This window comes from Lepus europaeus, chromosome 16, assembly GCF_033115175.1.
Source record: "Lepus europaeus isolate LE1 chromosome 16, mLepTim1.pri, whole genome shotgun sequence".
Lineage (NCBI taxonomy): Eukaryota > Metazoa > Chordata > Mammalia > Lagomorpha > Leporidae > Lepus > Lepus europaeus.
In genome coordinates this window covers 45,991,326-46,019,139 of record NC_084842.1, presented here as the reverse complement: position 1 = coordinate 46,019,139, position 27,814 = coordinate 45,991,326, and the positions used below count along the sequence as shown (strand labels likewise).

The 27,814-nt window shown below is 39.0% G+C and overlaps 1 protein-coding gene across 1 annotated transcript; it reads left to right on the top strand.

Moving 5' to 3' along the window:
* Window positions 1-4,614: 4,614 nt before the first annotated feature.
* Window positions 4,615-26,073, top strand: PBK (PDZ binding kinase). The gene is made up of 8 exons (XM_062213453.1): window positions 4,615-4,772; window positions 6,738-6,843; window positions 9,021-9,114; window positions 13,768-13,910; window positions 14,438-14,607; window positions 16,666-16,795; window positions 24,576-24,749; window positions 25,192-26,073. The coding sequence occupies exons 2-8, from the start codon at window positions 6,786-6,788 to the stop codon at window positions 25,389-25,391; spliced, it is 969 nt and encodes a 322-aa protein (XP_062069437.1). The 5' UTR covers window positions 4,615-4,772; window positions 6,738-6,785; the 3' UTR covers window positions 25,392-26,073.
* The last annotated feature ends 1,741 nt before the right edge of the window (window positions 26,074-27,814 follow it).

The window sequence follows — 27,814 nt, the reverse complement described above, 5'->3', positions numbered from 1 at the left end:
AAGCCACAGCGCTGACCCCACCAAGTGGGTTCTTACTAGTTAAAGTATAGACCACCACAATTTCTTATTAATCATTGTAGGGATTCACCCTAAAAAGTTGAAGATCAAGACTTTTTTTTTTTTTTTTGTGTTAGTAAACAAAGAACATTGTGTGGAGTAAAAACATCGGGATGCTGAGATTGTTGCCAGATGTCAGGGCCAGGCCAGAAATCTTACACAACCAGAGGATGGGATGCGCATCTGTGTTAGGCATGAGGGAGATGTCTTTCTTAGGGAGAGTTTGAATTCCCTGTCGCCTCTTCTCAGTTCACCAGACCTCAATGGAGGCAGGAACTCATCAATTATAGGCGACTCAAGTTCCAGCTCATTTTCCTAAGCACTTCTTGTTTTTCAGACCTTTTGTTCTCAGGACCAGGCAATTTTACTTTTTTTTTTTTTTGACAAGCAGAGTGGATAGTGAGAGAGAGAGACAGAGAGAAAGGTCTTCCTTTTCCATTGGTTCACCCACCAATGGCCACTGAAGCCGGCGCACCGTGCCGATCCGAAGCCAGGAGCCAGGTGCTTCCTCCTGGTCTCCCATGCGGGGGTAGGGCCCAAGGACTTGGGCCATCCTCCACTGCCTTCCCGGGCCACAGCAGAGAGCTGGCCTGGAAGAGGAGCAACCGGGACAGAATCCAGCGCCCCAACCGGGACTAGAACCTGGGGTGCCGCCGCCGCAGGCGGAGGATTAGCCTATTGGGCTGTGGTGCTGGCCAATTTTACTTCTTAATGGGAGGTAGGAAAAAGCAAAAAAGTGTGAGTGGAAACCTTTGGCCACTGAAGATGAGCAAGGCTGCGGCTAGCAGGCTGAGCAGGCAGCTGTGGGGAGGGTCCCTTCACGGCTGGACTGCAGGGCTGCAGCCGGACCTCTCTCCCAGATGCCTGGTTTCTGACTCAGAAGTCTGTTACCCTTGGAATTTCCTGGGTGGTAGAAGCATCTGTTGTTCTAACAAGGCTACTCTGGGCTACTAGATGAGAACAGGTCACAGGAAAGACAAAGCTATGATTAGAAGCATAGAAATTTCAGCTCACACCCCTCTGTGGAGAGGGGAGGAGCTGGTGATTGGCCGCAGAATTGACCAAGCCTACGGGATGAAGTCCTATTAAAAATTCCTAAAAGATTGGGTTCAAGGAGCTTCTGGGTAGCAAATGCACACTTGTGTCAGTAGGACAATACATACAAACTCCCTGGGGACAGAAGCTCCTGCCCTCAGGACACTTCTGGGCTTCACCCTACATATCTCTTCATCTGGCTAAAATATCTTTCATAATAAACTGAAAATAGTAAGTAAATAGAGGCTGGTCCTGTGTTCAGTGGGTTAAAGCCCTGGCCTGAAGCGCCAGCATCCCATATGGGAGCCAGTTCTAGTCTCAGCTGCTCCTCTTCTAATCCAGCTCTCTGCTATGGCCTGGGAAAGCAATGGAAGATGGCCCAAGTCCTCAGGCCCCTGCACCCACGTGGGAAACCTGGAAGAGGCTCCTGGCTTCAGATTGGCACAGCTCTGGCCATTGTGGCCATCTGGGGAGTGAACCAGAGGATGAAAGACCTCTCTCTCTCTGTAACTCTGTCCTTCAAATAAATAAAATAAATCTTAAAAAAAAAAAAGAAAATAGTAAGCAAATTGTTTTCTTGGGTTCTATGAGCCCATTTCGCAAATTACTGAACCTAGAAGGGAGTTGTGAAAACCTCCCATTTGTAGCCAAGTTGGACAGAAGTGTGGGTAACCTGGGGACCTACTAATTGCAATTGGCATCTGAAGTAAGAGGCAGGTGGAAATGGCCCAGAGGGAGAAGCAGCTGAAGGCAGGGCTGCAATTTAGGAGGCTGCTGGAGCCTCAGGTATGGAGAAGCGATGGTTTACAGGCCAAGGCAGAGAGAGGCAGGACGGGGAAGAAGGAAGGGATTTTAGAGAAGTAGAAGAAATAATGTCAGAACTCGGATGGAGAAGGGCGAGGGAAGCTCCAGCTCAGGCTCAGGGGATAGATGGGCCTGGACTAGGAGCAGAACTAAGGGAGGAGGACCAAGAGGAGCTTCTGGCAGCCTGGCCTGAGGACCTAAAGGCTTCCAGATGTTTGAGCAACAACCTGGGTACGTGTCGAGTTGACTGGTTGGGTATACACATGTGACAAGATAAAAGCTTACATTTTTAATTGCTTTCCTTCATTCCTAAATGTTCCCACCCATCTCCTAAACAATTAGCAACATGTACACAGCCTCAAAGAAAGTAGAATGCAATAGCAGTAAGGAGAGAAAAAAAATGTTAATTAAATATATTTTTTAAATTTCCAAACTAGTTCCTTTGAAGTCAAAAGGTGAGGCCGTGAGTGCAGCATAAGAGTTTATACCATAAAAAAGATGACAATGCCAGTGTTCCTCTGGGTTCAACCAGCAGAGTAAAATAGTTCTGGGCTCTTTCACAAAGCTAAGGAAACTAGTATATTTATATACTGAAAGAATAACTGATCCAGGTTGGAAGTTATGTCCCATGACAACAGACTAGCATGTAAAATTTTAAGATTAATGGTTGCATTTCACAGACGATAACATTAAAACTTGTGAAGTTCAGATGTTTCTATGGATAATCTCTGGAGGTACTTTTATGGCTACAACATGGGGAACAGGACGGTTGTAAGTCTTCATAAAGGACCTTCATTCTCACACACATTTTTTATCTCATCTTACACCTGTGTCAATAACCGCATGTCCCCAGAGTATCTTTTCACAAGCAGTGGTTAATTAAGAAACTTTCAGGCTCTGGCTCTAGCCAGGATTTTATTAACCAGGAAGAATAGAAAATGGAAGGCTTATAAAAATGTGACTTAATAAAAATATGAACATTATAGACATTTAAAGACAATATGCTGAAGTCTATAAGAATATGCCTCTACACAGAAACAGGGAAGGTAAAATGAGATGCTGTGCTGCTATTAGTGGAAGAGGGTGGCCAAAAATAGGAGAAAGCTTCAGATACAAACATGTGTGAGTGTTTGTGTGTGTGAGTGTGTGTGTGTGATGAAGAGATTCTGAGCACATTTGTGAAATAAGAAGTCTCAACATGGGTTCAAATCTTGGCTCTACCAATTATTAACTCTGTATCTTCAGGCAAATAATTCCTCTGAGGCTCAGTTTCCTCATATCAAAAATGGAGTTTAAGGTCACAGTAACCTATATCATACAGTTGTTATAAGTATGGAGTTAATCATGTAAAACACTTGAAACAATGCCCCAAAATAATACATACTAAATAAGTGTTTGCTATCACTGTTGTTGTTGTCAAGAAAAAGGATCACTCTAGGGGTTGACTTGGGGAAGGACAGGAGTGAACTCCAGAACGTGGTGGACTGACTCATCACCTTAGGGAGGAGGAAGTGACCTTATCTCCTGGAGCAGGGGAGATGGACGGAGAAGGGTTACAGATGCACGTGAGTTTGACTTGAAAGGGTGGGAGTTTGACCAGGGATCCAATGACAGTTATTATTTTGCAAAGCTGAGTTAGTTGGGAGAGGGAACACGCTGCCTTTCACTTTCCAAATACTACATTACTTCTTGATGGGTATCCTTGCTGTCTCTTTCTTCCCATTTCGGATCTCCAACAGCTGTTTCACATAAAACAGAACAATCAATCAATTCTTCTCACGTAACTGGCAGACTATATAAACTCAGACTTCTCATTTAAAAAAACTTGTGCTTCATGGTTGTACATGAAGATACATGCAAGGTACTCATTTACTTACAGCCTGTGGATAAACAAACAATCCTACCTGTCTACTAGGTCCAGGTGGAGTTCTGGTTTTCCCCTCACTGTTGAAGGAATCACCCTCTTTAGAGTGTTTAACAGATTGTTCTCTCAGGGAAGTACCAAAGTCGCTTTTGTATTATGTATGTCTCTCTCTCTCTCTCTCTCTCTCTCTCTCTTTTGCTTAGGATACTTCCTCATCCTTCATCCTCCATAGACTCTAAGCACTTCCCAAGCAGGCGAAATTCTGTGACTTAATCACTTTTGCAATTTTGTAGTGACTACCATACGGCATTCTGCACAACAGGCATTCAGTGCATACCTGACAGGTAGTAGATGCTCTATAAATATTTGTTCAACAAGTGTGTGAATGTTGAATTGAATGCAGTAATTACTGGAGTTAGCAAAATATCCAAATATTTATTTTTCTTCTCAGCCAAACACGGTTGTTATTCTAAGCTAATACATTTGTAATCATAGTGTTTCAAGGTCAAGTGAACAAGTAATCAAATTTACATAATAACATTACACATTCCGAGCCCAGATCTAAGTGTTTGCAATTCGGAAAGAGCTTCAGCTTTCAAGTCGCGCGCTTGTACCCTTTTTAACCAGGATTTGTTCTAATGAAGGGCTGACAGTGGCTGTAAAAATCGGTTTGTTCCTGCGTTTCTCTTCATTTGCCGCGAAAGCGCCCCTATCGGCAGTAGGTGGGAACTGTAAGAAGGCAGGAAAGGCGAAAGGAAGAGAAACGGCGAATCGAGTGTGTTCTGTCCTTCGCGCCACCCCGTAGTTCGCGGCTGACGCAGGTGCGGCGCGGCCTTTTGAAAGGCCGGAGCGTTCAAATCACAACGGCTGTCTGCGAGTGCGGTGGGGGGGTGCCCGTGCGGCGGCGGTAGCGGCGGCGGCTTGTGGCGGGCTACTGGGGCCCGGTTGCGGGACAGCCTTGGCCGGGACGTCTCCTCTCCTCGCCCGTTTTCTACGTGTGGGTGCGAGCCTGGTAAGGGGGTTTTCTGCGGGCGCAGGCGCTCTGCGGTGGCTTTGGCGACAGCGCAGGACCCTACGTGGCAGACAGCGTTGGGACGAGGGCGTTATCTGGGGAATTTTGGCCAGAGTCCGACCGAGGGCGCGTCTGAATCGCGGGATAGCACTGGGGCGTCACTAAAACCCCGAATCTGGAGTAGCGGCGGGTTGGCTCGCTTGAACCCGTCCGTTGACGCTGCTCTGGTTTCCGGTGAGGCGATTGGGCGTCAGGTGCACCTTGCGCTGTTAGCTCCTGGATCCCGGGAGAAACAGCCTGCATCTGTGAACACCCAGGAACCTTATGCGGGTGGTAGGGGGAAAGAACCAAAGCACTCATCTGACCCACACTAATACAGCCGACATTCGACTTTCTGTTTTGCTTCTCTCTCCTCATGTTTCTTTAGCAATTAACGCCTGTAGAACGTATATACCATACGAGTATATACGGAATCCACTGAAGACTTTGGGCTAGTGGCCACAAACCGCCAGGCTAACACCTACGCCCAGCTGAATGTTCAGTCACGGAAAACGTTGCCTTTAGACAACTGTGAAATGGGTGGGATATGGTATATTTAGGGGCAAGATCTTGAGTGGAAGGTGGGCCTGAGTCCTAGAGTACCCTGGAATATAACGGGATGCTAAAAGACTCTTGTGTAAACCTAGTTGTAATTGGAGGGAGATTTAAAACAGAAAGCCACATTGATTTTGAACATCAAATCTTCCTTGGGCTGACTGGGAAAAGGCAGTGAGACTTCCCAGCGCTCCTACTTCGCAGGTGGTTTTTTTCTTTTTTCTTTTCTTTCTTTCTTTTTTTTTTTTTTTTTTTTTTTTCCGGCCTACTTTTGCCGACCCCTCCTCAGGCTCGGTTTTTTTTTTTTTTCTTCCCCACTTAGTTGCCGTGTTGTCCTAAAACTACCTCTTTAATAACTACATTTACTCGTTATCTAGATGATCTTACCCAGTCTCTCAGCTGTTAACACTGTGTGCTGATATTCCACACATCTAAGTCTGTAGCTTGGATTTCAGACCTATGTCCAGCTGACCATTTGACATCAGATGTCGAGTAAGGAGCCAAACTTGAGCTCCTGATCACAATTAATAGCACTCCTATTTTTGCAGTTCAAAAAAACTTGGAAAATTATTGCTTTTTAAAAAATGATGTATTTATTTAAAAGGCAGAGTGATAGAAAAGGAAGGGGAGGAGAAAGGATATTGTTTTCCCTGGTTTGTTCCCCAAATGGCTGCAAAAGCTGGGCCTGGCTTTGTTCCCATATGGGACACAGGTTAATAGGCAGCAGCATAGCTCTCTGCACCACAGTGCCAGCCCAGGCATTCTTGATTTTTCTCTCATTCATAGCAACAGTCTAAACATTAAGAAATTAGTATATTTTCTAGACAATTATGGAAAATTATGGAACTTATATAAATTAGAGCATGTGTGGTCTTTTGTGTCTGGTTTCTTTCACTTGGCATAGTATTTTCAAGGTGCATTCATGTTGTATTAGCGTTTCATTCCTTTGAATGGTAGTCCTTTGAACAGATGCACCACATTTGGTTGAACAGTTCATCATCTGATGGATCTTTGTTTCCATTTTGAATTATGAATAATGCACCTTGCATAGGCAGTTTCCTTAAAGAATCTAAGAGTCCTGTTCACAACTTCTCCTGGAAAATGTTAGAGGCAGAGATACTGTTTACCTTTTGGTATAGGCGAGTTGTTTTTTGTAACCTAGCGCATAGATTATAATTAAAGCAAGCAAAACCCTCAGTCACTAGTGGGTAATTTTCCTCTGGATTTCAGTTTTCTTATTGTAAATAAAATTAGAATAACTATTTGTTGAGGTCTTTTTCAGTTCTCAGAGTTTGTTTATGTAATAAATGCATCATAACATTTGAGAATTTTTTTCTTCATGAATGAGAGTTGTATTCTTTCTAATTGCAGTGTAACTTTCAGCTTATTTTCATCATTGGAGCTAGAGTGGTTGTTAGAATGGAAGGAGTCAATACTTTTAAGACACCAAGCAAATTATCTGAAAAAAGAAAATCAGGTAAGATAGCGGATGTAAGACTTTTCTTCATTGTTACTGTTGTTAGAACTGTCTTTGTATTATTATAGCTTGATCCTTTAATATGTACCATGCACAAACAGTTTAGCATAAGTCCCCTTTTGTAATGTGAATCTTAACAAATAAGACTTATCTTATACGCTAAAGTTTAAGTGTGAACTAATTTTAATTGACATTCTAATAGAGTATCAGATATAACGTTATGCTTAGATTTTCCTTTACATCATTTAACATATTTTTAACATTTGTATCTTGGCCTGCACCGCGGCTCACTAGGCTAATCCTCCGCCTGTGGCGCCGGCATACCGGGTTCTAGTCACAGTCAGTGTGCTGGATTCTGTCTCGGTTGCCCCTCTTCCAGGCCAGCTCTCTGCTGTGGCCTGGAAGGGCAGTGGAGGATGGCCCAAGTGCTTGGGCCCTGCACCCGCATGGGAGACCAGGAGAAGCACTTGGCTTCTGGCTTCGGATCAGCGTGGTGCGCCGGCTGCGGCGGCCATTGGTGGGTGAACCAATGGCAAAGGAAGACCTTTGTCTCTCTCTCTCTCTCTCACTGTCCACTCTGCCTGTCAAAAAAAAAAAAAAAAAAATTGTATCTTAAGGTTCTTACCTGCTAATCCTGCTATCTCTGTCATTCTATGTTATGTTTTTATTGGTTTATTTTTATTCTGGTATGGGTCATACCAGTGGTGCATTTTGTTATTCCTGTTAATAATATTTTTATTATGGATAAAGTTAAATTACCTGCACGTTAGCCTGTTCCTTTTGAGACTTGGTTTTAAGCTTTGTTAGAAACTTTTTTCCTGAGCTAAAATTGAGCTGTGCTAAGTTGTGAGTTTTATAGGGGAAGCACACTCTGGCTGATGATGCCATCAACTGTTCCTAGACCCAAGTGTTCTGTAGTAATTGTCCTATTGTTTTCCTTTGGCACTTTTCCAGCTTTGGCGAGTCTACCCATTAGCCAAATATTTGAAGCAAGACCTTTTTAGAACATTGGAGCTCTGACATACATACTGTCTCTACGTCTCTCTGTCCCCCGGCCCCTCCCTTTTTAGTTCTTTGTTCCATATATGTTGGTCACCTAGGCCTCCTCTGACCTTTGATCTCGCCGCCTCAATCTGAGACGACTGCTGGGCTGTTTCCTCTCTGTGCTGCAGCCTAGAAATTGCCTTTAATAGTATGTTAGGGCAATGATTGGGCTCTCGTTTTTTTTTTTCCTCTCAGGGATCATAGCCCTGCCTTGTCAAGTATTTGAAAACCATTGTATTTTTCAAGTTTCCTAGTTTATCGTGAGATGGCAGTTGCAGGTGCAGTTACTTATTCACAAGCAGAAGCAGAACTCTTCTCTGTCATCTTTTTATTTATTTACGTATTTTTATTTTTTTGCCAGGCAGAGTTAGAGGCAGAGATAGAGTTATAGATTGTGAGAGAGACAGATGGAAAGGTCGTCTTTGCATTGGTTCACCCCCGTAGTGGCCGCCACAGCCGGCGCTGCGCCGATCCGAAGCCAGGAACCAGGTGCTTCCTCCCAGTCTCCCATGCAGGTGCAGGGACCCAAGTACTTGGGCCATCCTCCGCTGCCCTCCCGGGCCACAGCAGAGAGCTGGCCTGGAAGAGGAGCAACCAGGACTAGTACCCAGCCGGGACTAGAACCCCGGAGTGCTGGCGCCGCAGGCGGAGGATTAGCCTAGTGAGCCAAGGCACTGGCCCCCTCTGTCATCTTTTTAATGAATATAATGCTGTATCATATATACTATAATTACATGTCTGTAGCCACAAAAGCAAATCCCAGTGTATATATGTGTGATCTCTTCGGACACGTGTTGTATAGCACTTTCTGTAAGAGGCCACATAGATTAGAGTTTCTGGGCCACATTCTTCTGTATCTTTATTTTTTAACCACTCCTTAAAAATGTGAAAATTCTTCTTAGCTTATAGCTTATACAAGACAGGTCATTTTACCAACTTCTGCTTCAGCAGTGTTAGTGTGAGAGAGAGCTCCAAAAGTAGACTTGGTCAAAGAGTATCCACTTCACATTATTTGCCAGGAAGACTATGCCAATTAATACTCATAGCTACAGTATATTGATAGCATTAGTATGCTTTTGTAGAGGTCTTTTCAAATACTAATTTTAATTTTTATTTCTCTTTCTGATGTTTAGTCTTATGTTCAACTCCATGCATTAATATTCCTGCCTCTCCATTTATGCAGAAGCTTGGTTTTGGTACTGGGGTCAATGTTTACCTCATGAAAAGGTGGGTATAAGATTTCTTATTACTGCTTTAATGTGAAACAATAGTTTCACTGTACTTGAAGACAAAAAAAAAAAGACTATGAAAATTTCAGTATTTAGATATGGAGATGTTACTGGTTCTACTGACTGCTGTATTCCAATTCCTAGAATCTTCTCTAACTTTGCCATAGCTCTGCCTTATATACTTCCCTCTTAATTCTTCCTAATCGATTATTAAAAAGGAAGTAGTTTTCCTTATAGTTTTTCTTTGGCTCTGTAAGAAGAAGTGCCAGAAGAAAGGGTTCCTTTGTGTTAATAGCATGAGGTTCTCTGGGGCCAGCATCATGGCGTAGTAGGCTAAGCAGCTGCCTGTGACACCAACATCCTCTATGGGCCCTGATTTGAATCTCGATTGCTCTGTTTCTTATCCAGCTCCTTGCTAAGGCATCTAGGAAAGCAGCTGAGGATGGTCCAAGACCTTGGGCTCTTTTATCCTGATGGGAGACCCATAAGAAACTCCTGGCTTTGATCTGGCCCCGCCCCAGCTGTTGCCTTTCAAATAAATCTTTAAAAACAACACAAGATTCTCAGTAAGAAAACCTCAGAGGTTGAGTGTTGTATGTTAATGACTGATAGCTCTTTGCTCTGGAAAGCTGCCTTCTCAAGATAATTCATTCTAAAGGAAGTCAAAGGTTTTTCTTCACTATGACATCACTAGCAAGATGGGAAAATACACGATTATAAGTAGGAACACAGTATCAGAAGAGATATAATTGAGCAAGAATCATCCTGTGGCTGGTGTTGCACAGTGGGTTAAGTGGCCTCCTGTGATGTTGACATACCATATCAGAGTACCAGTTTGAGTCCCAGCTGCTCTGCTTCTGATCCAGTTCCCTGCTAATGTGCCTGGGAAAGCAGTGGAAGATGGCCCAAGTACTTGGACCCCTGCCACTGGAGTTCTGACTCCTGGCTTTGGCCTGACTCAGCCCCATTTGGGAAGTGAACCAGTGCATGGAATATCTCATCTTCTCCCTGCCTCTCCCTGCCGCTGTGCCTTTCAAATAAAATCTTTCAAGTAAATAAACTTTTTTTTTTTTTTTTTAAAGAGTTAGAGAGGGAGAGACACAGAGAAATACTTATTCCACACTGGTTCACTTCCCAGATGGCCACAATGGCTGAGGTTAGGCCAGGCCTAAGCTAGGAGTTTCTTCCAGGTCTCTCATATGGGTAACAGAGGCGCAAGAACTTAGCCCATGTTCTGCTGATTTTCTCAGGCCATAAGCAGGGAGCTGGATTGAAGGTGAAGTGGCCAGGATGTGAATCGGTGCCCATATAGGATGCCGGCATTACAGGCGGCAGCTTTGCCTGCTGTGCCGCAATGCCTGCCCCAATAAAATCTTTAAAAAATTAAAAGAGTCTTGATAGCTAATAATATATGAGTAGATAACACTTTTTTTGAAAAATTACTTATTTTGTACATAGTTTCATGTTTATTAAGTGGCAAACAACTAAACCAGTATGTAGTTCTTTATGCATTCTTGGAATCAATCCAGTGCAACCCTGCATGTTGTGGCTTCACTTAGGTTCCTATTGTTTCCAGATAGAAATCTTTTCTGTAATGAAATGAGAATAGTCTGTCAATTATATACAAGTAGGTATTCCTGAAACATTTTTGTAGTTTAAACAAAGGGTGCTTCATGTGTTTGCATGCCATTTCTAATTTGTTTTATAAACACTTGGAGATTTTTAACTCCTATATTATTTTGAAAGAACAATTCTTACTACTTTACATACCCCCCACTTTAAAAGATATTTTTAAAATGTGAAGTGTGAGGCTGGTGCTGTGGGGCAGTAGGTTAATTCTCTGCCTGCGGCACTGGCATCTCATGTGGGCACCAGTTCTAGTCCTGGCTGCTGCTCTTCCAATCCAGCTCTCTGCTATGGCCTGGGAAAGCAGTGGAAGATGGCCCAAGTCCTTGGGACCCTGCACCCACTTGGGAGACTGGGAAGAAGCTCCAGGCTCCCTGCTTCAGATGGGCATAGCTCCAGCCATTGGGGCCATTTGGGGAGTGAACCAACGGAAGGAAGACCTTTCTCTCTGTCTCTCTGTAACTCTACCTCTCAAATAAATATTAAAAAAAGTGAAGTGTGTTTTTAAAAGTAGTATTATATGTGGTATAGGAAAAAAGATTCATGTAGCTGATCTGGAAAAATAGCAGTCCCTGCCCGACTCTACCGTGCCTTGTAAAGCCCTTTCAACCTGGGATTTGCCATGTGGATAACACAGAGATTCCCTTTGCTTTGCTGCAGAATTTGTCACTCTATTTTTCTGTATCTTGGGCCTTACTACTGTTTTTTATCCCATTTTAGTTAAGGATATCTGGTAGCTCCCCTTGAAAAGGTGTACAGGAGAAAGATTTTTGAGAAACTGTATTTCTATACAAGTTTAATTTTCTCCAAATGCTTGAATGGCCCTTGCTTTTCGGGGTGAGAATTCTTGCTTAAAAATAATTTTCCTCTAGAATTTTGAGAATATCCGTCACTGACATTGTTTTTAATTTATGGTATTGTTGTTGAAAGTTTTTAAGCCTTTGACTGCTGTTTATTTTTATGTAATAATCTGTTTTATGTTATATGTCCCTCCCACTGCTGTACTTCTTTCTCAGCCATGGCATTGTCTGTGTATACAAAGGCTGTTGATTTTTTTGTGAATGATATATATGAATTAAGAATATTAGAACCCTCTGAGTACATGCTTTTTGAATAAACAAAAATGGTTCTGCAACTTTAGAGGTACACCCATGAGGGAATATAAAGCTAAGTGGATCTTTGGTTCAATCTGTCTTATGTTTTCATGGATAAACTTTGTGTTTTGAACTTTTGAGGTTTTTTTTTTTTTTTTTAAAGATTGTATTTATTTATTTGAGAGGTGGAATTACAGACAGAGGGAGAGAAAGAAAGGTCTTCCACCTGCTGGTTCATTCCCCAAATGGCCACAACGGCTGGAGCTGTGCCGATCCAAAGCCAGGAGCTTCCTCCGGGTCTCCCATATGGGTGCAGGGGCCCAAACAACTGGGACACTCCTACAGTTTTCCCAAGCCATAGCAGAGAGCTGGATCTGAAGAAGAGCAGCCAGCACTGGAACCGGTGCCAACCTGGGAGGATTAACCTTCTGCACCACAGTGCCGGCCCCTTGAGGTTTCTTTTCAGTAGCTTTTGTGCCCTGATACTATATGGTTATTTTATGATTTGCTTTACTTACATAATTGAATGCCTACTTTGTCAGATAAACCTTTCCCTGACTTTGTTTTTACCTGTTTATTTAGGCCTTAAAACGTTTACAACTTAAATGTTCTTAAAATGGCTCGATCTTCTAGAGAAAATAGAAAGTTCACATTTCTCTCATTTTTTTATGAATACTTCAAAAAGTTCATGGAAAATGGAATTAAAATCTGTTGCAAAAATGAAAGCATACATATATTATCTCCTTAAGCACTTGTTTTTGAGCACGCAGTGAAAGGTGTTAGGTGAACTGGTCAGTGTACAAGTGACTATAAGAGGACTTCAAAAAGTTAATGGAGGGACTGGCGCCGTGGCACAGAAGGTTAAAGCCCTGGCCTGGAGCGCTGGTATCCCATATGGGTGCCAGTTCGAGTCCTGGCTGCTGCACTTCCAATCCAGCTCTCAGCTATGGCCTGGGAAAGCAGTGAAAGATGACCCAATCCTTGGGCCCCTGCACCCACATGGGAGACCCAGAAGAAGCTCCTGGCTCATGGCTCCGGATCAGCTCAGCTCTGGCCATTGCAGTCATTTGGGGTATGAATCAGAGGATGTAAGACCTCTCTCTCTCTCTGGCTCTACCTCTCTGTAACTCTGTCTTTCAAATAAATAAATAAATCTCTTAAAAAAAAAGTTAATGGAAAAGTGGAATTAAAAGATAAATTTACAGTGCAAAAAATTTTGAAATCCATGTATAGTTTTCATAAGATACATTTTATATAAACTCTTGGAAGTATCTTCATATTTGCTGGTGAAAAACAGTTTGCTATTCTTTGGATGACTCTACAATTACAAGGGTTCAGAAAGTTTGTGGAAAGTATGTATAATGAAGAAACTATTTTGCTGCAGAATAAGTATCTTTTAATTCCATGTTTCAGAGTGTTTTGAAGTCTCCTCGTATGGGCTGAATGTCTGAGTGTTTTTTAAGTTATATTTCTTAGTGATTAATGTTTATTGTTTTAGTGTCCTTTAATCTCTGGTACATAAAGTGAAATGTTTGATAAGTAACTGGTTGTCTGATGTTTGAGTAGAAAAATTAGAGAACAGTACATTCCATCCTTAAACTTCTAATTTTTTTCTTTTTATCCTCTCCCAGACTTCTCCCAATATGTCCTACTCATCTTCCAATTGAAATGGAAGTATAGCAGAGGTGTTGAGTCTAAATTATTTTAAATATTTTTTAAAATAACATTACTTATAGAAGGTATATGAAAGTAGAACTAATTAAAAATGTTTACATCAATCTAAGAAATATGTATTAAGCCAAGACTCTAGTCTGGAGAAAAATAATTATCTAGTTCTTTCAAAATTTGGAAGCTCTTGTTAATCATTTGAAACTATCTTATTTTTAAATTTTTTTCTATACTTTTAAAATTTGTGTGTATATATTTTTTAGATCTCCAAGAGGTTTGTCGCATTCTCCATGGGCTGTGAAAAAGATTAATCCCATATGTGATGATCATTATCGAAATATATATCAAAAGAGACTAACTGATGAAGCTAAGATTTTGAAAAGCCTTCATCATCCAAATATTATAGGTAAGTTTAAATCTTCTTAGTAGCAGTGTCTGATAATATTCTGTTTGATAACAGTTAATACACTTTAATTGGCTTCATTGATAAAAATGACGAAGGGCTTGGATGTTATTAGGAATCAAATTTAAATGAATGGTCCAAAATAAAAATTGCATATCAAATTTTTAGATAACACAAACTTTAGGGAAATAGATATACTGATCATGGTGTTGGTATTATAGAGATTTTAGAAATATAAAATAACTTTCATGTAGGTAATTTACTTCATTTTATACTGTTAATACAAATAGGGCTAGTGAAACCACTGTATTTAGAGGAGCATAGAGTAGTGAAAATATTTTAATTTGGGATACATGGAAGGCATTCATATTAAATATTTTAGATCTACAGAATTAGTTTTGCAAACAGCTATTTCATTATATATTTGTCCATGTTGGTCCAAAACCATGTTTTTAATCACATTATTGTAAAAAACATAAATACTATTGTTTTTCCCTATTCTAGTAAAGAAATGTCATATTTTCTGTAAGGTTATCGTGCTTTTACTGAAGCCAATGATGGTAGTCTGTGTCTTGCTATGGAGTATGGAGGTGAAAAGTCTCTAAATGATTTAATAGAAGAACGAAATAAAGACAGCCGAGCTCCTTTTCCAGCAGCTATAATTTTAAAAGTTGCTTTGAACATGGCAAGAGGGTTAAAGGTAACTATGACATTATATTTTAAGCGATTTTTGTGGAATATGAAAAAATTAAACATTTTGTATACTTAACTACAAGGTGGGAGGTATTTTTTTTTTTTCTCCCAAAGAGAGGAAGTTTCCATAAGTTAAAGGCCTTATACAGTCCCCCATGTTGTAAAATGTACTGTTTCTTTCTTTTGGTCCTCAATTAGTCCTAAATTTGGGGCCCTCAATTAGCCCTAAATAACCTAAATCAGGTAGTTTGGCTATAGAAATCACTTACTAGATTTAGGTAAATGGATTAATTTATTAATACAAATAGCCCAACTTCCTATTAATGAAAGCAAATCTCTTAATGACTACTTTGTGGTATGTTAATTTTGGAAATCATGAGTATATAGTTGCAGTGAAAAAAGCTCTTTCAGTGTTATGCAAAGGAATTAGACTTTATATAGATGCAATGTAAAGAATACAAAAAACTATATACTAAATAAACAGAATCCAACAGAAAACTGTTGGATGACTCAAAAGCAGATCATATATGAGATACTGATGTCAAATTGCATGTTGGGAACTCAAAAAGGAGCAGACATTTGGCCTAAAGATTAAGACACACATGTTCCCTGTCATGGTGCTTGGGTGCAGGGGCCCAAGCACTTGGGCCATCCTCCGCTGCCCTCCTGGGCCACAGCAGAGAGCTGGACTGGAAGAGGAGCAGCCGGAACTAGAACCCGGTGCCCATATGGGATGCTGGCGCCATAGGCAGAGGATTAACCAAGTGAACCACGGCGCTGGCCCCTAGATTGAATTCTTGACTCCTGGCTTTGGCCTCAGCCCAAGGCCATTCTGTGGACATTTGGGAAGTGATCCAGCAGATGGGAACTCTCTTCTTTCTCTTCTGCCTCTCAATTTTTAAAAAACCATTAAAAAGTTCAACAATAAAATTGATTTATGAATCAGATTGGAAAAATCACTGTATCTAAACATTTTAATATATGTATTAACTAAATAACTTGAATTATTTAATGATTTAAAATGTATACATAATTATGCTAATAAATTACACTGTAAATATATAGAGTCCTATTCACAATGAGATGGGCAACATTTAATTTAACCACAGTAAATATTCCTGTAAAGAGTAAATATGTATCAAGAGTTGTCTCTGCATCATTTTCCAAGCCCAGGTCATAAAGATGTGCTCAAATACTGAAGAATAAACAACCATTTTGTGGGACTTTTTAAATGTGAATGAATATCATTACTTGCCAATTCCAAGAAACTGTTTAAAATATTGCCTTGCATTACATATATGCTTCCTCTTCTGCTTTTTAATAATTTGTGGCCCTAAATCATCTGTTGTCTTGCATCATCTTAATAATTTCTTTCAGGGAAGTTTGTTTCATTGTGAAAATTGCAAAATTTTTTCTAAAAATTATCCTCAAGTAAAATTCGTAGTGTATTTTGAAATCAGCAGTGGCATCTTCTGATACAAAAATGTTTGAGATGGGCTTGAAAATATAAAGTTAACGTACCTACAACAGGTTATCTGTCTCTTAATCTTTTCATGGTGGCCTTTTGGCACAGTGGTTAAGATGCTGCTTGGGATAGCTGCAACCCATACTGGAATGCCTGAGTTTGTGTGCCAGCTCTGCTTCTAATTCCAGCTTCCTGCTAATGTGCATGATGGGAGGCAGAGGTGTAATGGCCCAAGGATTTGTGTTCCTGCATGCCATTTCGAAACCTAGATTAAGTTATATAGGCTGTTGGCTTCAACCCAGCCTAGCTGTGACTACTGCAGGCATTTGGGGAATGAAATAGTAAATGGGAGATCTCTTTCTGTCTCTGTTCCTTTGCATTTCAAATAAAAAATGTCTTTCAGATTTCTGATCCATATGGGAGATGAAGCTAATATGGGATGTTTCCTTCTCTGGCTTCAAATAATTTGAAATGATGGGCAAATGTTTAGGAAAGGAGTTTAGGAAAGGTATTCAAGTTGTTAGCTTTATTTGAAAGGTACTTTTTTTTTTTTCCAGTTTGTATTTCTATTCAGAGTGCTAAATGCTTTACTATTTTCAGTATCTGCACCAAGAAAAAAAACTGCTTCATGGAGACATAAAGTCTTCAAATGTTGTAATTAAAGGTGATTTTGAAACAATTAAAATCTGTGATGTGGGTGTGTCTCTACCATTGGATGAAAATATGACTGGTGAGTAGTATTTAACATTTTTACATTTCTTTAAAAATTATTTATATACTTATTTAAAATTATACTTATTTATTATACTTATTACTTAAATTATTTATATACTTATTTACTTGTTTATTATTTATACTTACATAAAAATTATGTATATACTTATTTAAAGAGTTACAAGGAGGCGGAAAGAGAGTGAGCAAGAGTGAGTGAGCATCCACTAGTTCACTCCCCAGATGGCTGCAATGGCCAAGGTTGAGCCAGGCCAAAGCCAGGAAACAGGACTATCTTACAGGTCTCCCATATGGGTGCAGTGGCCTAAGTACTTGAGCCATCTTCCACTGCTTTCCCAGGTGCATTAGAGAGCTGGATCAGAAGTGGAGCAGCCAGAACTTGAACCAGTGCCCATATGGGATGCCAGTGCTGCAGGCTGCAGCTTTCCTTGCTATGTCACAACAGCAGTCCCTAAAATTTTTACATTTTCAAAAACATGATCTACATGATTCAAAAATCAAAAATGTTTAATAAAATATCTCCCTCCTTTTCTCTCTTGCTTTCTACTTGGCCTCCAATCTCCTCCCTTACCACCTGCACAGTATAAATTACTTGCTGCTTATTATTCTATGTTGTAACTGAATATTAACTTTGGGAATGATTTCTAGCCTGGATTTCTAAGTGGTAAAACATATGGGAATGGAAAATAAAATTTTAATAAAGTCTTATGAAGGAATTCATTTAGCATAAGTAAAAGCAAGAAAAACTGGTAGAAGAAAACTGGAGTGGAATTAGCAAAGACAGATGCTAATAAAGATGGGCAACATTTAATTTAACCACAGTAAATATTCCTGTAAAGAGTAAATATGTATCAAGAGTTGTCTCTGCATCATTTTCCAAGCCCAGGTCATAAAGATGTGCTCAAATAATGAGCCTCTTGTCCTATCTCCATTCATTATTCTCTTATTGTAAATACTGACCATTTTCCTTTTGTATATGTTCTTGATGAGAAACCAGAGCCAGCCTCAAAGGAAAGCCTCTGGTTTCAACCCATTATTTAGTATATTACACTTAAGTTTGTTTCCTTGTATGAATGTTAAAGAGACTCTTAATATGGTTTAGAATATATGGAAACTTTCTAGCTGTAGTAAAAGTTTACAAGTTGAATTGAAGTCAAAAATCCAGGATAGAGTGACGTTATAATGTCTGTAATCATTAATAAAAATAGAACTATCATGAACTCCTATGCTAACTAACTATAAAAAGTTGAAACTAGGAAATAGAGAAATTGTCAAGCACAATAAAAATGAAATTTCTTTAGTAAAATTTTCTCAATCCTAAATAAATCAATAGGAAAAAGAATTGTAAAATATCAGAAAATCAGGAAATAGTTCTCAAAGTACAGAGGAATTTGTTATGTGATAAAAATGACATTTTTGTATAGTGAAAAAAGAGGTTGTTTAGTCAATTAATGTTATATGGACTTGTTCGAAAAAATAGAGCTCTGTCTTCACACTTTAATTCCCATAGATTGAAGATTGAGAAAAAAATAAAAGTTGTAGGTAAGTACTTTTTAAAAAAAATTTTATTAAGAAAACAGATTTTATGCATTCCATGGGTACTATTCAAAAAAAAAAATCACACTTCCCTTACTCCACCCTAAGACACCTCACTCTTCCTCTCTCTTCATCAGTTTATGCAAAGACATAATTTTAATCTACTCTATTCATAGGCTTATTTTACCACTAATCATAATATTCAACAAGTAAAACACAGAAAGACCACAGTTTGACAGGAGTACAAAGATAGGCTAAAGACTACAATCATATCTATACATTTTTTGGTATTCTGTTATTTACCACATATCAGAGAAAATGTATATTTGTCTTTTTGAGACTGGCTTATTTCACTAAGCATAATGGTTTCCACTTGCATCCATTTTGTTGTGGAAGACAAGATTTCATTCTTTTTTATGGTTGAGTAGTATTCCATAGTATATATATACCACAGTTTTCTTTAGTCATGAGTTGATGGACATCTGGGTTGATTCCACATCTTAGCTATTGTGAATGGAGCTATAATACACATGGGGGTATAGATAACTCTTTCATATGCTGATTTCATTTCCTTTGGATAAATTATCAGGACTGGGATGGCTGGGTCATATGGCAGATCTGTTTTCAGATTTCTGAGGAATCTCCACACTGTCTTCCATAATGGTTGTACTAATTTACATTCCCACCAACAGTGAATTAGAGTATCTTTTCCCCACATCCTCATTAGCGTTTATTATTTTTTTTGAGTTTTGGATGATAGCCATTCTAACTGGGGTGAGGTGAAACCTCATTGTTGTTTTTACTTGCCTTTCCCTGATGCCTAGTGATCCTGAGCATCATTTTGTGTGTCTGTTGGTCATTTGTATTTCATCCTTTGAAAAGTGCCTGTTCACGTCCTTTGTCTATTTCTTAAACAAACTGTTTTACTGTTGAGTTTCTTGAGCTCTTTGTACATCTGGATATTAATCCTTTATCAGTTGCATAATTTGCAAATACTCTCTCCTATTCTGTCATTTACCTCTTTACTTTGTTTGCTCTTTCCAGTGTAGAAGATTCTTAGCTTGATGTAATCCCATTTCTCTATTTTGCTTTAATTGCCTGTGCTTCTGAGATCCTTTCCAAGGATTCTTTGCCTATGCCAGTGTTTTTGCAGAGTTTCCCCAATGTTTTCCTCTAGTTATTTGTTGGTATCAGGTCACCTTGACCCATTTTGAGTTGATTTTTATATAAGGTGCAAAGGAAGGATTTTGTTCTGTACTTCTGCAAATGTAGATCAAATTTTCCAAGGAGCATTTGTTGAAGACTTGTCTCTCCAGGAATTGATTTCAACCTGTTTATCAAACATTCATTGGTTGTTGATGTGTGGATTAATTTTTAGGGTTTTATTCTGTTCCATTGGTTTACCTGTCTATATTTGTGTCAGTACCAAGCTATTTTGATTATAACTGCCCTATAGTATGTCCTGAAAATCTTGTACTGTGATGCCTGCAACTTTGTTTTTGTTGTTTAAGATTGCTTTGTTATTCGAGTCTCTTGTGTTTCCATATGAATTTTAGCATTGTTTTTCTAGATCTGAGAAGAATGTTGTTAGTATTTTGGGATTGCATTGAATCTGTAAATTGCTTTTGGTAGTATGGACATTTTCATGATATTCTTCCAATCCGTGAACATGGAAGATTTTTTCCAATTTTTTTTTGCATCTTCTAATATTTCTTCTTTAAATGTTCTGTGATTTTCTTTGTAGAGATCTTTCATCTCCTTGGTTAAGTTTATTACAAGGTATTTAAACTTATTTGTAGCTATTATGAATGAGACTAATCTTACAAGTTCTTCCTCGGCCACGGCATTGTCTGTATAGAAAGGCTACTGATTTTTGTGTGTTGATTTTCATATGCCCTAGTTTTACCAAACTCTTTTACGAGTTCCAGGAGTCTTAGTGGAGTCTTTCAGGGTCCCTATATCTACAATCATGTCATCTGCAAACAGGAATAACTTGACTTCTCCCTTTCTACTTATATGCCTCTGATTTGTACCTAATCACTTTGGCTAAAACTTCTAGGACTGTGTTGAATAGCACTGGTGAAAGTGAGCATCCTTGTCTGGTTCTGAATCTTAGTGGAAATGCTTCTAACTTGTCCCAGTTCACTAAGATGCTGGCTGTGGGTTTGTCATATATTGTCTTGATTGTGTTAAGGAATGTTCCTTCTATACCTAATTTGCTTAAGGTTTTCATCTTGAAAGGATGTTGTATTTTATCAAATGATTTCTGTGCATCTACTGAGATTATCATATGGTTTGTGTTCTTCACTTAATGTGATGTATCATATTTATTAGATTTGCATATGTTGAATCATCATTGCATACCAGGGTTAAATCCCATTTAGTCCAAGTGAACTTTCTGATGTGTTGATTTGATTAGCCAGTAATTTGTTGAGTATTTTTGTGTCTGTGTCCATCAGGGATATTGGTCTATGGTTATCTTTCTCTATTTTATCTTTTTCTGGTTTTTGAATTGGTGATGCTTGCCTCACAGAAGGAGTTTAGTAGGATTCTTTCCATTTCAGTTGTTTTGAATAGCTTAAGAAAAATTGGAATTCTTTAAAAGTTTGTTAGAATTCAGCAGTGAAGCCAACTGGTCCTGGGGTTTTCTTTGTTGGGAGGGTTGTTAGTGATTCTATCTCCATCTTGGTTATTTGTCTATTTAGATTTTCTACGTCTTCATGACTCAATTTTGGTAGAGTTATATGTCCAGGAATCTGTCCATTTCTTCTAGATTTTCCAATTTATTGGCATATAATTGTAGTAATTCCTGATGATTCTTTTTATTTCTGTGGTATATGTTGTTACATCTCTTTTTTTGATCTCGGATTTTGCTGATTTGGGTCTTCCTTTTTTGTTGTTGTTGTTGTTGTTGGGCCAGTAGTCTATCAGTTTTGTTTATTTTTCAGAAAACCAGTTCTTAATTTATATGATCTTTTTATCTCTTTTTTTGGTTTCAATTTTGTTTGGTTATTAATTTTCTCTTACTAATTTTAAGTTTGGCTTGTTTTTCTAGGTGAGTAAGATGCACTAATAGCTCATTTATTTGGTACCTTTCCAGTTTCTTGATGTGGATACTGATTGCTATAAACTACTCTTTTAACACCACTTTTGCTGTATCCACAAGGTTTATGCTATCATTTTTATTCATTTCCAGGGATTTTTATTTCCCTTTGATTTCTTCTATGACCCACTGTTCATTCAGAGATGTGCTGCTCAGTTTCCATGTTTCCAAATTTTCTTGCTTCATTCCATGTGTTCAGAAGCACATAGTCTATCCTAGAGAAAGTTTCATGTATTGATGAAAACAATGTGTATTCTTCAACTGTGGGATGAGATATTCTGTAGATATCCAGTTCCATTTGGTCCATAGTGGTAGATTAGCCCTGTTGTTTCTTTGTTGATTTTCTGTCTAGTTGATCTGTCCATTGATGAAAGTGGGGTATTGAAGTCCCCCATTACTATTATATTGGAGTTTGTTTCCTTTTAGATCTATTAACATTTGTTTTAAATAGCCAGGTGGCCTGTCATTAGGTTCATACATTTACTATAGTGACATCTTCCTGTTGAATTGATCCCTTAATCATTACATAGTGCTCTTGTCTCTTTTAACAGTTATTGTATTAAAGTCTATTTTGTCTGATTTTTAGGATGGTTACACCTGTTCATGTTTGCTTTCTGTTAGCATGGAATATCTCTTTTTTTTTTGACAGGCAGAGTGGATAGTGAGAGAGACAGAGAAAGGTCTTCCTTTTTGCCGTTAGTTCACCCTCCAAAGGCTGCTGAGGCTGGCGCATCACGCTGATCCGAAGCCAGGAGCCAGGTGCTTCTCCTGGTCTCCCATGCGGGTGCAGGGCCCAAAGACTTGGGCCATCCTCCACTGCCTTCCCGGGCCATAGCAGAGAGCTGGCCTGGAAGAGGGACAACTGGGATAGAATCCGGTGCCCCAACCAGGACTAGAACCCGGTGTGCCAGCGCCGCAAGGTGGAGGATTAGCCTGTTAAGCCACAGCGCCGGCCAGCATGGAATATCTTTTTCCATTCTTTCATTCTGTGTTTCTTTGTTGGTGAGGTGTTTCTTGTAGGCAGCAAATAGTTGGGTCTTGCTTTTTAATCCATTCAGCCAGTCTGTATCTTTTAATTGGAGGATTTAAGCCATTTACACTCAAGGTTATTATTGATAAGTAATGATTTGGTCCTACCATTTGTCCATAAATATTCCTGTGGTTTGCTTTGGATTTCCTTTGACTTCTAGATTTTCTGTCCTTGCTCCAGGGATTTCAGCTTCTTTATCGAAGATAAGTTAGTTGTAGATGCTTGGGTTGATTTCTGGCATTTCTATTCTGTTCCATAGGTCTGTTAATCTGTTTTTGTATCAGTAGCAGGCTGTTCTGATTATAACTGCCCTGTAGTAGGTCTTGAAATCTGCTATTGTGATGCCTCTGGCTGATTTTGTTGTATAGGATTGCTTTAGCTCTTTGACGTCTCCTGTGTTTCCATCCATATGAATTTCAGCATCATTTTTTTCTATATCTGAGAAAAATGTCCTTGGTATTTTGATTGGTATTGTATTGAATCTATAAATTACTTTTGGAAGAATGGACATTTGGATGATATTGATTCTTCCAATCCATGAAATTAGAGATTTTTCCATTTTTTTGTATCTTCCAATATTTTTTATGTTTTGTAATTGTCATCATAGAGATCTTTGACATCTTTGGTTAAATTTATTCATAGGTATTTGATTTTTTTTTTTTTTTTGGTAACTATTGTGAATGGGATTGATCTTAAAGTTCTTTATAAGCCATGGAATTGTTTGTGTATACAAAGGCTGTTGATTTTTGTATGTTGAATCCGGCTACTTAAAAAAAACTCTTCTATAAGAGTTCCAATAGTCTTAGTGGTGTCTTTTAGATCGCCTATATATGGGATCATGTTATCTGAAAATAGGGATAATTTGACTTCCTTCTTCCTAATTTGTATCCATTTTATCCCTTTGATTGCCTAATGGCTTTGGCTAAAACCTTTAGGACTATATTGAATAGCAGTGGTGATAGTGGGCATTCTTTTCTGATACTGGATTTCAGTGGGAATGCTTCCAACTTTTTCCCATTCAATAGAACACTGGCTATGGGTTTGTCATAAATTTGCTTGACTGTGTTGAGGAATGTTCCTTCTCCACCCAGTTTGCATAGAGTTTTCATCATGAAAATGTTTTAAATGTTATCAGATCCTTTCTCTGCATTGATTAACTGTATGGTTTTTGTTCTCCAGTTTGTTAATGTGATGTATCACACTAATTTATGAAATGCACATGTTTTATATTGCTACCACTTTTTTTTTAAATTTATTTGACAGAGTTATAGACAGTGAGAGAGACAGAGAGAAAGATCTTCCTTCCGTTGGTTCACTCCCCAAATGGCTGCTATGGCCGGTGCTGCACCGATCCAAAGCCAGGAGCCAGGTGCTTCTTCCTGGTCTCCTGTGTGGGTGCAGGGGCCCAAGCACTTGGGCCATCCTCCACTGCCCTCCTGGGCCACAGCAGAGAGCTGGCCTGGAAAGAGGAGCAACTGGGACTGGAACCTGGCACCCATATGGGATGCCGGCGCTGCAGGTAGAGGATTAACCAAGTGAGCCACGGCGCCGGCCCTGCTACCACTTTTTTTCCCCAAATTTTTTTTTGACAGAGTTAGATTAGAGAGACAGAGAAAAAGGTCTTCCTTCTGTTGGTTCACCCCCCAAATGGCTGTTATGGCCGGCGCTGCACCGATCCGAAGCCAGGAGCCAGGTGCTTCCTCCTGGTCTCCCATGCGGGTGCAGGGCCCAAGCACTTGGGCCATCCTCCACTGCCCTCCTGGGCCACAGCATAGAGATGGACTGGAAGAAGAGCAACCGGGACTAGAACCCGGTGCCCATATGTTATGCCGGCACCACAGGCGGAGGATTAACCAAGTGAGTCACAGCGCTGGCTCATGCTACCACTTTCTAAAAAATTTTCTCACATTCTCCCAGCTGAGCAGCTTTTTGAGTATTTACCTGTTTGATAGGAAAAAAAATGAGGTTGAGCTTATTGTCATGTTTACTGGTTACACTGTGAACTACCTGTTCAAATCATTTGCCCATTTCTCTTTCAGTTAGTTACCTTTCTTCTGTTTTGTAGTGCCTGCCCTTATGATCATTTTACTTGTATTGTTCTTGTTTTAGTGACTGATCCTGAGGCCTATTACATTGGCACTGAGCCATGGAAACCTAAGGAAGCTTTGGAGGAGGATGGCATTATCACCGACAAGGCAGACATATTTGCCTTTGGCCTTACTCTGTGGGAAATGATGACTTTATCTATTCCACACATTAATCTTTCAGATGATGATGATGAAGGTAGGAATATAATTTAACATAAATCACAATCTCTTCATGCTAAAGATTAGCATATACAATTAAATCCTTCTTTTAAAAGAGCAAGTTAATTTAGTAGTGTAGTTTCTAATAAATATTGGTAACAAATTTGGTATCATCTGGGTTTAATCTACAGAGAAGATGTAAATTGATTGAAAATAGAGAGGTAACTTGTAAAAATCTCAAGTTCGAACATGTTATCCTAAAAACTTCCCTTACCTGACAAAAAATTGAAAAGTTAACAGTTGATGATGCATAAATTCAAGACAATAGCTAGTCTACTCAATGACGGGACAGTTGAAGAGACTGCCTGTTGTGTAATGGAAAGCTTTCTGGATGATCTCTTATCTCAGGTAGGTGAGTGAATAAGCTTTTCTATGACTTAGTGACTTTTTGTTTCCATCTCCAACTCCTTTGTGAGCAGATAAAACTTTTGATGAAAGTGAATTTGATGAGGAAGCATACTATGCAGCTTTGGGAACCAGGCCACCTGTTAATATGGAAGAACTGGATGAATCATACCAGAAAGTAATTGAACTCTTCTCTGTATGTACTAATGAAGATGCTAAAGATCGTCCTTCTGCTGCACACATTGTTGAAGCATTGGAATTAGATGTCCAGTGATCATCTCATATTCATGATGACCTTAGCATGGAATATGGCTTATGTATGTAAATGTTTTATTTACTTGGTATCTTTATATCTTTGCTAATGTGTTATTAGACTGAACACTTTACTATTTCTAATATTAGGGTATTTCTTATAATAAGCTCTTGGTTTCTTGTTTTTTTAAGTGAAGTTTAAAAAACTAGCTACACAAGTACTTTGATATTGTTCATAAATATTTAAAATGCTAGCAGTAAAATACTGTAAACTATGAATCTGAACTGAGTGACCATTTTATTAGTGATCTTAAATATTCTTTGAATAGAACTATTAAAAGTAGCACTTTTATACATTACAAAATGTCTACATATTTTTATATTAAAACATTGAAACATGAAACCTTTTACTGGACCTTAACTAATGTACTTTTTTCATTTAAGCAAATATACTTTGAACTCTTCTCAGGTTCCAGTGACCAGTTGCTAAGAGTAACTCTTTGGGTATATCCACATCCTTTTGTTACAGCTTGTCTTACTGTCTTGGATCTCCCAGACCTTTGGTTTTTGCTTTAATTTATTGTCTATTTTCTGTACTGAGATTCCTGTTAAATTTTTAATTACTGCTCTGTATCCCAAGCATTTCACAGCTCTTGTATAACACTTAAAAGGATGACCTAGAATAAAGGACCTTTTTGGCAACAGAAGGTATCTTGATATTATTTTATATTCCAATTATTTGAGTGTGTCATTAAACTTCTGTGAATGTAAGTACATTTCTTTCCTTCTCCTTACAAACTACTAATCTAAATACTACTTTAAATCTGTGAGACAGACCTATGGGAATTTTCAAAATTATTGGATTACAGTTTTGAATTGAAGTGGCATGCCCAGACTTGGCTATAAGTAGAATTTTTAAGGTTACTGTGATGGGGTTCATAGAAAAGGAAGCACTGCATTCTGGAGCTTTAAAAAGTTCTGTTATTTACTGGAGTGTTCAGGCAGTAACTGCATAATCCCTAGCATACCGTCCTTCAAAATATTAAAGTGACAAGGTAAACTGACTTAATTTACAGATAAGTCATCTTTAATTTTCAATCTGTATGGCAAATCGGAAACCTAGTGATAATAGATCCTAAGCTAACAATTAAGCTTCTCCCAGGCTATTCTTTCCCTAGCAAAACAAATAATTCATGCTTCTAAGACATGTGGGCCATCCGTCTTCACTACTTTTCCAGCATGTTAGCAGGAAGCTGGATGGAGTGCTTGTGTCCCAGGCAGTGGCTTAACCTACTGTGCCACAAATCCAGGCCCGAGAAATGGTTTATCCTATTCTGATTTTTTTTTTTTTTTTTTTTTTTTTTTACAGATTTATTTATTTGAAAGGCAGAGAGAGAGAGATCTTTCATCCACTGGTTCATTCCCCAAATGGCTGCAACAGCCAGAGCTGACCGAGGCCGAAGCCAGAAGCCTCGTCCGGCTCTCCCACGTGAGTGGCCGAAGCCACACTTTGGGCCATCCTCCTCCACCTTCTCAGGCCATTAGCAGGGAGTTAGATAGTAAGTGGAGCAACCGGGACTCGAACCAGTGCCCATATGGGGTGCTGGCACTGCAGGCAGGGGCTTAACCCTCTATACCATAGTACTGGCTCCTACAACCTCTTTTAAGACTCAAATCTTACCTTTTTTTTTTTTTTGGCCATTCACCTTTATTCTCAAAAGAACAATGTAACAGGGCCTGTATTATAAGTCAAAATAAGCATCTCTTGGGTAGCTTTCTCATTTTCCAGAAAACTTTTCTCTTTACTACTTAGTATATAGAGCCTGTTTATACCTTTAGAAATTGCTTTTATTCAGCAGCTTCATAAGTATTGGTAAGGATTATTCTTTCCTGTTTGCTAGTACTTACTTAATCTCTAATTTGTTGATCAGAGTACAAATTAGAAAGGGTTTAATGATGTAACAAAAGATATTTATAGAGATTTATAGCCTTAAATGCTGTATTAGAAAAAGCTGGAAAATCAGTGAGCTAAGAATTTAGGAGAAACAAAAACTAAGCCTCCTATCTTAGGTTGCTATAAACTGGGTGGTTCATAAACAAATTTATTCTCAAAGTTCTGGAGACTGGGAAGTCCAAAATCAAGGTGGTAAGGAAGGACTCTTTTCATAGACAGTACCTTTAGGCTATGTCCTCACATTGTAGAAATGGGCAGGTGAACTACCTGGGGCCTCTTCACTAAAAGCAGTACTTCATTCATTAGTACTCCACCCTCATGGTCCACCTACTTTTTGTGGTTTTATATTATCTTGGGGATTAGGATTTTATCATACAAATTTTATGGGTGACACAAACATTTATTCCATAGTACCTGTCAATGGAAGGGGGAAAAAGGCAAATGAAAAATTAAACTATCATAGAAAACAGAAAAATGCTAGGATCAAGAAT

Coding starts and splice junctions, on each gene's coding strand:
- PBK (XM_062213453.1), top strand. CDS start 6,786: ATGGAAGGAGTCAATACTTTTAAGACACCAAGCAAATTATCTGAAAAA. Junction 16,796..24,575: donor ATTGGATGAAAATATGACTG/GTGAGTAGTATT, acceptor TTCTTGTTTTAG/TGACTGATCCTGAGGCCTAT. Junction 24,750..25,191: donor TTCAGATGATGATGATGAAG/GTAGGAATATAA, acceptor CTTTGTGAGCAG/ATAAAACTTTTGATGAAAGT.